The sequence below is a fragment of the Monocercomonoides exilis genome (assembly GCF_001643675.1).
Source record: "Monocercomonoides exilis strain PA203 chromosome Unknown scaffold9-1957334, whole genome shotgun sequence".
Lineage (NCBI taxonomy): Eukaryota > Preaxostyla > Oxymonadida > Polymastigidae > Monocercomonoides > Monocercomonoides exilis.
The window spans coordinates 843,010-853,870 of record NW_027150554.1 but is presented as its reverse complement, the minus strand read 5'-3'; the positions used below and the strand labels follow the sequence as shown (position 1 = coordinate 853,870).

General features: G+C 35.6%; 1 protein-coding gene across 1 annotated transcript; it reads left to right on the top strand.

The window, feature by feature from the left end:
• The first annotated feature begins 4,112 nt into the window (after window positions 1-4,112).
• Window positions 4,113-9,757, top strand: MONOS_4952 (uncharacterized protein). Its single transcript, XM_067875062.1, has one exon. The coding sequence runs from the start codon at window positions 4,120-4,122 to the stop codon at window positions 8,908-8,910; it is 4,791 nt and encodes a 1,596-aa protein (XP_067732422.1). The 5' UTR covers window positions 4,113-4,119; the 3' UTR covers window positions 8,911-9,757.
• The last annotated feature ends 1,104 nt before the right edge of the window (window positions 9,758-10,861 follow it).

Below are 10,861 nucleotides of genomic sequence, written 5' to 3'. Positions count from 1 at the left end.
AACATTCTCATTCCTGTTTCAAAATCTCACATTCTTCCGGAAATAACAATAATGAGTGACGAGTGGAAGGCATCTTCTTCTTTGCGGACAATTAGCTTCATTGATAGGACAGTGTGCCACAAAACGCAATTTGTGGATCTCCTTCTGGTACTTCCACAGATACCATTGAAGGAACGTGGTCGCTTTTAAGAGCGGTTTTCCACACACACGTGATTAGAGAAAGATATCTAAGAGATTATTCAGCTTTTGATATAGCAAAAAACACTCTCAAAATTTCTTTCGAAGATGAAATTGGGATGAAAGTCTATTGGAAAAAAAGAAGAAATGGAAGAAAAAGATGAAATTGAAAACGAAGATGAATCCGAATTAAGTCTGGATGACAAAGCATACATACACCATTTATTATTCAAGTTTGGAAAACTTATTATTCAAAATTGGTCAACTAATTATTCAAAATTTATAAAATCCAGTATTTTTTAAAAAAAATTTTTTGATATAATAAGATCACTGGTTAAGTGTCAGAAAGCGATTAAAATGTTTTGTTTTTTCATTATTCTTAAAAGGGATGAAAAATTGAACCCCGATTTTTATTATTTGTGAATAAACATGAAATTTTCTGATTTTTCAGAAAAAAATCATCATCATGGAATTAGGATAATTTTTGAATTATTTCACCTCACATCGATAAATAATGTGAAATTCAATCAAGAAAAGTTATTGAAATTAAAATATATTAAGATGAACAATAAAAAACAATTGAAGATTTTCAAAAGTGTATTAGCAGATTTATTCAGTTCCAAAAAATATTTGTATTTTGTTTGAAAAACTGATGCAAATAACTTTTCTTGATTAAATTTCACATTATTTATCGATGTGAGGTGAAATAATTCAAAAATTATCCTAATTCCATGATGATGATTTTTTTCTGAAAAATCAGAAAATTTCATGTTTATTCACAAATAATAAAAATCGGGGTTCAATTTTTCATCCCTTTTAAGAATAATGAAAAAACAAAACATTTTAATCGCTTTCTGACACTTAACCAGTGATCTTATTATATCAAAAAATTTTTTTTAAAAAATACTGGATTTTATAAATTTTGAATAATTAGTTGACCAATTTTGAATAATAAGTTTATTAATTTTGAATAATTAGTTGGGACAAAATATTTCACTTAAAGCATTTTCATTGAAAAATTATGCACTTTTCATTGACTATTTGAGACCATTAAACACAATAAAAATGGGTGCATTTTTTGGCATTCGTGAAATGTCGCTATTCTTTATGTTTTGATTTCAATGATGTCTGTTTTAGGATATGAAAATCAAATTTATTTTGAAAACTGATAAAGTTCAAAAATGTTATGAGTGAAACAATTATTTTAGGCTTAGTGCAAAAAAAGCTTGAAAATCAATATTTCCCCCCAGTTGACCAATTTTGAATAATCAGTTGACCAATTTTGAGTTATTAGTTTAACAACTTTGAATAATTAGTTTACCAAAATCGAATAATAAATGGTGTAGAATCGTCAGATGTGGAATCTGATGACAAAAGCAGTATCCTCTGTGTTTCTGATGGAGCTAATGCATCGCATTTGACAGATGAAGAACAAATAATATTTTTTTGAATTTTTTTATTTTTTTCTTTTTTTTTTTGAAAAAAATAATATCACTCACTATCACATTTTTTGAGAAAATTAATAATTCATTTTCAAAATTTTTGTTTTATTTATTAACAAAAAAGTTAATAAAGCTTCATTATGAATCGAGATAACTTCAAAAATAATCATATTGTTATGTCCGATATTATGTCAATTTTCCAATAATATGTGCATAATTTATTGTAAACTCAACAAGACCAATTATTTTCGAAAAGTTAAAGAAAAACTCAAATACCCTTTGAAAAACTCAGAATTAAAAGGTTATTTCAAAAATTATAAATCATTTCACATTTCATCCAATAGAAGGCCCTTGCAACAAGGAAATTTTTAGAGAATAGTGTCTGTTGAAAGAAAAGGCTTGCGTTAAGTTTTTCTTTTTTTTCTTTCTTTTCTTTTCTTTTTTTTTTTTTTTTAAGAGAACATCAAACTGAAGACAGTCTAAAAGAAACGAAAAAGAAAATATAATTTGTGATTTTTTTAAAAACAAATTTATGAGGATGTTGCGAAACAATTGGAAATGAGAAAGAGTTTCACTTTAAATTGAAAGCTCCAGATAAAAATAAAGACAAGCTCGGTAATGAGCAAAAGACCCAAGAAAATTCAAAAATAATGAAAAATAAATTTCTCTTTGGAACTTTTCAAATAAAAAAGTCAACAATAAACTTTCATTTTCTCTCATCCAACAAATACATTGCATCTTCCAAGATAGCTACAATTCCGTGCTCACAAATAGCAGCATGAAAAAGAAAACTATAGAAAGTCTCTCATCTTCAATTTGCTCAAGCAAATTTAAATGAATTGAAGGTAGTAATTACTTGAATTATAAGAATTGAAAATAAGCGCTTAAATCAGCTCCATAAGCTCCAATGTCAAATCTCTTCAAAATGAGCAGATATCGCAGGTTATGCAATAAAATTAGCCCTCTCAAAACTGTGACTGAAAATATATTATTACTTAAGTTTTGCTCAAAAACTTGCAGTTTCGTTGATAAAAAAAGGATAAATAATAAAATTATTAATGCAAAGAAAACATACCAGAATGTTTTGATATATTTATCTTCCATTGTTGATTTTTCTGAAATGAAAATAAGTATTTTCCCATCAAAATATCATTTGCCAAAATAACCGAGTTGTTGCGCATGAGAAAGTGCAACATCTTTCAAAATGCATAAATTGAAGGCATGCATTCCATTTTCACGTATGAAAGTCGCTTATGCGCTGGAATAATGGATAGGAAATGAATTCATTCGTGACTTGATGAACAGAACCACAACTCGAAACTTCAGAGAAAATAAACTAATTGCATGCAATGCCTTTTATGTGCATTTGCTTTTGAAATGTCAATATTAATATAGCTAGACCATTCGCAAAATGCACTGCCCAAAAACCACAATTATTTGGTTTTTTGAAATTACCTGCGTCCAAGGCAGCCAAGTCATCAAAAAATATCTACACCTGATTTTCCTTTGCAAATTGCATCAAAAGCACGAAGGAGAAAGGAGAGAGGCGTCATGTCATTCAAGAGGGAGCAGAATGAATTTGAAATAATTTGATAAGCACCATAACTTTCTCATCTGAAAATGAAATCAATTGAATCCCATCCAATGAGCACCGCTCAAAATACATACCAAAAAGAGCAACGTTTTTGGAACATTTTTTGCAATCCAAAAATTGTTGTTTTGCAAAGCATTATTCCAAATATCCCCTTTTTCTGTTTTCGTATTTTGCAAATAACCAGGGAAATACGAATATAGCAAACTTCTATCTGGTTTGTACATATGTATTTTTAATAGTCTCACGAAATTTTGAAGCCTTTCAGGCATTTCTCAGCGTAGCAGAAGCGTTTTTGTAATTTTTTGCTTTTTAAAAAAATGGCAACTGAGACGCTCAATATTGCTGGTACAGGTACAATTAGATGGCGTAAAACGAATTGTGCTGAAATAAGCATGCTAGACTTTGTAGTTGGCCCTTAGGAACCAAAAAGAAATTCAAAATTTCCATTCGAGTTCAGATTGTGCTTATCAGATATCTCCGCAGTATAAAAATACCAGTAAAAATCATGTCCTACGATGCCCAATTGCGCTGCATGGTAGAATAAGCACATGAAAAATTCCCAGCTGAAAATTGATAGAAACGAATGTTAAAGTCATGATTATAACGAAGTAATAGGCAAACAATGCGAATTTAGCAAACACTGATAAATACACATTTTATCCGTTCCTTTTGGAAACGACCATTCATCGGAAGCACAAGTGGAATTGGAGTTTTCAAGACAATAGACAAACAACAGAAAAGATAGAAAACAAGGCAGAAACAGCCAAACAGACCTTTTCCTATGAAACAACCATGTTTCCTTGTATTTCATTTGGTTTGATGAAGGCAGAGAGGAGATAAATCGAATTAAAAATCGAATGAAAAAATGTTTAATTTGGCTTAACAACTTATTACAGAGCAAGATCGATGATGAAAAAGAAAATTAAAATCCGATCGGATGCAGCAAGAGGATCGCAGACAGCACAGTTAGCAGCGCCTGATAGCGGAGTCGGAGAAGAAGAGGGTGAAGAGGCAGGCAAGGCGGAAGATCCGTCTGATCAGAGGCGTGTATTTTGGATGAAAAGGGACAGAAAAGAGCAGCAGGAAGAGTCAGATCAGCAGACTGGGGAACAGAAAAGAGCAGAAGTGTTGAAGAAGGATTTTTGTGTGTGCAGAGAGAGGGAAGGAAAGCCGATGGAAGAAGAAAAAAATGGAGAGGGAAATAAACAAAATGAAACAGGGCTGGAAAAGGAAAGGAGCAGAGTAAGGTTTGAGGATGGGCTTGGGAAAGGGGGAAATGAAGGGAAAAGCGAAATGGTGAGGCGGAAAAAGGCAGAGAAAAATTACGATAAGCAGCGTTGTAAGTCTTATAAATATAAAGATATTGGATTTTTTGGTAAGCCAAGGGAATTAATGGCCCAGGAAGAAAGCGGCAGAGGAAAGGAAATTGAAGGAAATGAACATACAGATGGAGGGAAAGGGAAGATTCAGGGTAGGAAAAAGGGAAAGAAAAGGGAAGACGAAAAAAGTTTGAGGAAAGATCAGAAGGCAGAAAGGAAGGGAAAAATACAACCAGAAGAGGATTTGGGAGCGGACTGCAGGCAAAATACGGGGAAAATGGAAGAGGAAGAGGAGAATGGAAGAATAGGAAAGATATCACCAGCATCATCATCTTCTTCTTTGACCTCATTTCATTTAACTTATTTGGATTCATCTGCTCTGCCAGATGAAAATAATGCATCTTTTGTTGCAAAAGAGCAAAAGAGAAGAGAAGAAGGCTGGTTGGACAAAGGCAGAACAGCAGAAACTGTGAGGGAAGCAGAAAAATGGATGGAAAAAGCGAAAATGGAGAAGATGAAGATGATTGGATGCATCTTTGAAGAAGAAGAAGAAGAAGAAGAAGAAGAAGAAGAAGAGATTTCGAGTGAGGGGTCAGAACCGATAGATTTGTGGAGTTTTTGTGGAGGAATAGCAGAAGAGGATGGTTTGTGGGGAGAAGGAGGGGTTGTCGCAGTGAGGGGAAGATGTCAGATGAGAAGGGAGAGAACGAAGAAAGGAAGAAGGAAAATGAAAATGAAAATAAACACGAAAAGGATGAAAAAGAATGCGCTCAAAGGAAAAGGCGAAGAGGCGAATGAGACAGATGACACACAACAGCCAGCACACACACAGACATCTTCACCTCAGACGAGCAATGGACACAGCCATCTTAACCGTCTTCATTCAGATTGGAATGCGTCTTCTTCACTGCAGAGTGGAGGAGCATCCAGAAGAGCCAGAGGAGATGAGGGAGAAGAAGAAGAAGAGGAAGAAGAAGCTCTGTTGGCTCCTCCTCAGCCAGACAGCACACAACATCAGCTTCTCCTGCAGAGTCAGCAGACACAAACACACACCTCAACAACAACAACAACATCTCCTTCTTCTTCAAGGAATCCTCCTAATGAACGAACATCTTCTTCGCCTTCTTCTTCTGCTTCTTCTTCTTCTTCTTCTTCTTCTTCTTCTTCTTCTTCTGCTTCTTCTTCTTCTTCTTCTTCTTCTTCTTCTTCTTCTTCTTCTGCTTCTTCTTCTTCTTCTGCTTCTGCTTCTGCTTCTTTTTCTGCTTCAGCTTCATCTTCTGATTGCGCTGTTTGTGCTTCATCTGTTCAGTCAGAAGATTCAATGCAAATGGCAGATGAGCCAAAAGATGAATATTTCCCATCAAACAAGCATGTCTCTTGTTCAAGAAGAAGAAGAAGAGAAAGAGAAAGAGAAAGAGAAAGAGATAAACTGAATGAAGAGAAGGCGAAGAAGGCTTTTGAGAGACATGAAGAGAAGATGAAGAAGAGGACGAAGGGGATGGCGGTGCTGCTGAAGGCTACGATGGAGGAGAGGAGGCATGTGGATAAAGGGGAAGTGCGGGGAAGGAAGGGGAAAGAGAGAAGAGAGAGAAGAGAGAGAGGAAAGAAGGGAATGAGGAGGCGTGTTTTTCTGGCAGAAGAAGATTTGAGCAGAATTGAGAGCGAAAAGGGGGAGGAAGAAGAGATTGGGACATTCTGCTGTTTTGACGGGAGAAGATGGAAAGAACCAGACAGAAGAGCTACAGACACAAAAGAAGATACAAAAGAAGAAGAAGAAGAAATAGAAGAGATAAGACAATCACATTGTCATTTTGAAGAAGAAGAAGAAGAACAGGAAGACAAGACTCTTCTAATGGAATCAGCTGATTTGGGAGATATTTTGGGAGAGGAAGAAGTTTGTGCCAGTGTAGTACCAGAATATTGCCTCAATGAAGAGGAAGGGGTAAAGGAAGAAGAAGAAGAAGAAGAAGGAGGAGGAGGAACAGAAATGAGAGGGCAAAGAAAAGCAGATGGATACTTCTGTTTGGGGGGAAGCTCTGTTTTGAATGAAACTGCTGAGAAGAGAGGAGAAGTTATAGAAGAAGAAGAAGAAGAAGAAGATAAAGAAGAAGAAGAAGACGAAATGAGAACTGGTAATGAAAGTTCCATTTGTGCAGATGGATTTGCATCGGAGGTGTTCCAAATGCTGGTGGCAGAGTTTGCGTGTGCAATGCAGGGGATGGCAGCAGAAGGCGGAAGAGAAAGAGAGAAGGCGAAGGGAGCTGAAGAGAAGAGCAGATGGGATGAGATGGCTGTGCGGGGGGTGTGTTTCAGAGGAGAGCGACTGCATCCACTTTTGGTGCAGAGCACCCGAATGGCACTGGAGTGTGTGAAGAAGTGGATGGATGTGGAGGCATATGGGGAGAGGGGCACACACACAAACAGCTCAGAGGGCGAAAAGAGAAAGACAGCACTTTCTGTGAAGACTGCCTGTTTGCCATTTGAAATGCATCAGCTTGTGTTTGGAGTGGACATGGGGACAATGCCAAGCAGAGTGAACGGAAACAGCAAAGATTTGAGTGAAGTTCGGGTAATGCCATTGAAGAGCATTCCGAGTGATATTGTTAAGCTACACACGCTGTTCTGGAGGCTGTTTGTGTATCTGCCTGAAATGGAAGAGATGGAAAGAGAAGGAGGAGGAGGAGGAGGGAAAGTTGAAGGGAAAATGAAAGGGATACGAGTGATTCCGTTCTCAGAGGCGGTGGGAGCGCTGGGCGAGGCTGGGGCGTGGGAGCTGATGCGTGTGTGTGGAATGTTATGGGAAGAGTCAGGAGTGCTGGAGAGGATAAAGAGAGTGGAAGGAGATGATCTGTTTGTGGGGGATGAGAATGAGGAAGATGAGGAAGAGGAAGAGGAAGAGGAAGAGGAAGAGGAAGAAGAGGGGGAAGAGGAGGAAGAAAAACAAGATGATAGCGGACACAGCAGAAGGGGAGTTTTGAGGGAATTTGAGAGGTTGATGGAGGAATGTGAGAAGAGGAAGGAGTGCGAAGAGAAAGGGAGAATGCTAAAGAGGTTGCATTGGCTTACTGGGAAGATTGGGAAGTTGGAGAGAATGCAGGAAAAGGAAGGGGAAGGGAGCTGGGTGAGATGGTGGAGGAAAGAGATGGAGGGAGATGCAGAAAGAGGAGAAGAGATTGTTTTGGAGAAGTGGAACAGAAAGAGAAAGGAGGAAACGAGAATTGGAGCAAGCGAGGAGGAAGAAGAGGAAGAAGAGGAAGAAGAGGAAGAAGAAGAAGAAGAGGAAGAAGATGATGATGAAATCCAAAATGAACAGAAACTTGAACAGCAAGAGCAATCTGATGCTCAATCAACAATTTGTGCTTTGATTCAATGGGAAGAGCTGAGATTCCCGCCTGTTGTGAAGGTTCCGATGGAAGCATGGCGAATACTGAAATTCTTTGGGAATGAAGAAATGATAGAGATGGCTAGGCGCAGAATGGAGAAGGAGAATCAATCAACTTCTTATTCAAATATGTCAGACACACAAATGACTCAAAGACAAGACTCCACAAGCACTTCTATTTCTTCAAGTGCTTTATCTCTCGATAATGGAACTTTTCTGCCGCATCTTTCATCATCTCATCTTTCATCGTCATCCTCAACATCACCTTCTTCTGCAACAACATTTCCCTCAACTTTGTTATATGAGCACTCAAAGGAAGAAATAACAAAGGAGATGAAGGATTCCCCATGGATTGATCTGCTTTCTCAACAATCTCCTTTCGAACAGTGTGAAGGAGAAGTTGGGGAGATGGTGCCGTTTCTGCTGATGCCACCGATTGTGGCTCTTCAGAGTGTTTGTGGAGAGAAAGGAGCAGAGAAAGGGAAACTTAAGCCAGCATTAGTGGAGATGATGAAGGTGCTCTGTGAAGAGAAGGAAGAAGGAGAAGAGAGGGAGAATGAACAGGAAGAAGAGGAAGAGAGAAAGGAGGTGCCTGAATTTGATATGCAGAGTGAAATGCATCTTCAATTTTTGAAGAAAAATACTTCTTCTTCTTCTTCTTCTTCTTCACGTAAAGAAAATGAAGAAGAAAGGAAAGTGGATGAAGAGAAAAGGAGGAAACGTGAGAGATTTGATGAGGACACGAAGGCTGTTCTGTCAGCTGTATTTGGAGTTCGAAGGAAGAGAGTGAGTGAGTGGATGCGCATGTATCGGTGGAAGCAGGCGGAAAAGGCGAGGAAGAGGCAAAAAAGAGAATTGACACTGAAACAGAGTCAGAAGGAAAACGCATCAACAACAAAGAAGAAAGACGATCATAAGTTTGAATTGGAGGATTTGGGAGAAGATGATGAAGAAGGTAAGGTTTCAGAGAAGGAACAAAGAAAGAAGGGAAATTAGAAGTTTTGATGTTTTGAGAAAGAGTTAGGAAATATAGGCAGACATTTTATTATTAATTGCTTTGTATTTATCCTGCAGCATTTGAGATGCCTGAAGTTCTTCTTCCTCATTTTCTTCATTCTCTTCTTTTTCTTTGCATTGTATTTTTTTTTTTTTCCAGCTTCTTCTGTTGAGTTTGGGAGATTACATGAATTTATGCACACACTCATTTTTTAGGGATATATCAACAAGGAGAGGAGAGCTTTTCTTTTCTTTCGAAGAATTGTCTGTGTGTTTTGTGTTTGTTATCCCTTATCCATCCACCTTTTCCATTTTCTTGTGTCTTCATATGCTTCATTGAATTTCTTTTTTTGAATTGGAGCCCATATTCATGATTCTTTGTGCTATGTTTGTTTTTTTCATTTTTTTTATCCTTCTTTTTTTATATTGTTGCTATGAATGCTCCTTCAGTGCAGCTCATTTCTCAGCAGAAGTTATGCAAGTGAATGTGCTTTTATTTAATTGCCCAGTGTCATTTTCTTGAAATTGAATTGTTCTCATTTGTTAAATGTGGATTTCGTGCTATTTGTTTTATTAATCTGATTGAATGATGTTGCTAAATTATATTTTTGGGGTTCTTTTTTCATTTATTTCTTTTTGACTTTCTTTCTTTTCTTTGTCCTTTTCTTGTTTTGATTTGAGATGCCTCATCGGATCATGTTTCATTGTTCTCGTTCTCTTTCATCGCTTCATGCCCAACCCTGAAAACAATTTGTTGTTTTTAATGCTATCATATTATTCTAAAGTTTCATTTCGAGAATGACATTTCATTCATTGTTTAATTAACAGAATAATTAACAAACTTAAAGTCAAATTTTCTTTTTTTTTTTTTGGGCCACAGTTTTGAACATGCCTGTTCTTTTTGAAAATCAGACCAGAATTTATTTATTGTTGCTCATCAAATTTGAAACCAATTAATCATCCAGGCTTTATTGCAATTAAAAATTATCATGAATGTCTTTTTTATTTCAGAATTTTCAACGAAAAGAAGATAAAAAGTGAAATATTTTTAATGAAAAATGGAATTTAAAAATGACCAAATTCTTTATTGTTATGAAAAATTGTGCAATATTTAGTTAATCGATGAAATGAGTGAAAATGAGATGAATTTTCTTGTGAAAATCAAAAACTTGTCATATGAATCAAACAGAAATGACTTGTATTTATTCTGTGGATGAAAATGGAAAAACAATATGAATGATTGATTTCAAGTATTATACAAATCTGTGTTCCATATTTCAAATAATTTTCATGAATTAGATTTGATATATCTTTTTATATACAAATATTGTCGATTGCCGCGAGTATTTTCTTTCTCCTTAATGTTGCACATGCTTATAATATACGTTCAAATTCGTTATAAATTCTTAAATAGAATTAAAAATATCTTTTTTCAAATGATCTTAATGATCTTGATGTGTATTTTGAAAAAAGAAATTTTTTATATTCTCTTTTTCATGATGTTTTCCTTCTATAATTTATTTATTCCTTGTATATCCTGAAAATGAGGATATTTCACAATTGAAGATCAACAGAATAATTAATATTTGCATTGGTTTCACGATTAATAATTATGTTTTTATATTCTTATCAAAAACTTCTTTAAGCAATTTAATACAATTGTAAGAAATACTTATTATTGTTTAACGTATTTCACTCTGTTTTATTCGTGCTTTTTCTTTCCTTCTCCTCCATTTGAAGACTGAATTTGATTCTGAAGTTTCCAGTCTCAACAGTAGCAAAACAAGAAAATCATTGTTTGTCCTTCGGTATATTTTCATAATTTATAATTTTTTAAGTTTTTTTGGTAAATTTTATCTGCTCTTTTTGCGATGCTTGGAAAGAAGGAGTTCTTTTTGATATTTCTCTATTGTTTTCTCTTGAAGTTAATGCATAACAGTTCGGTGTTTGA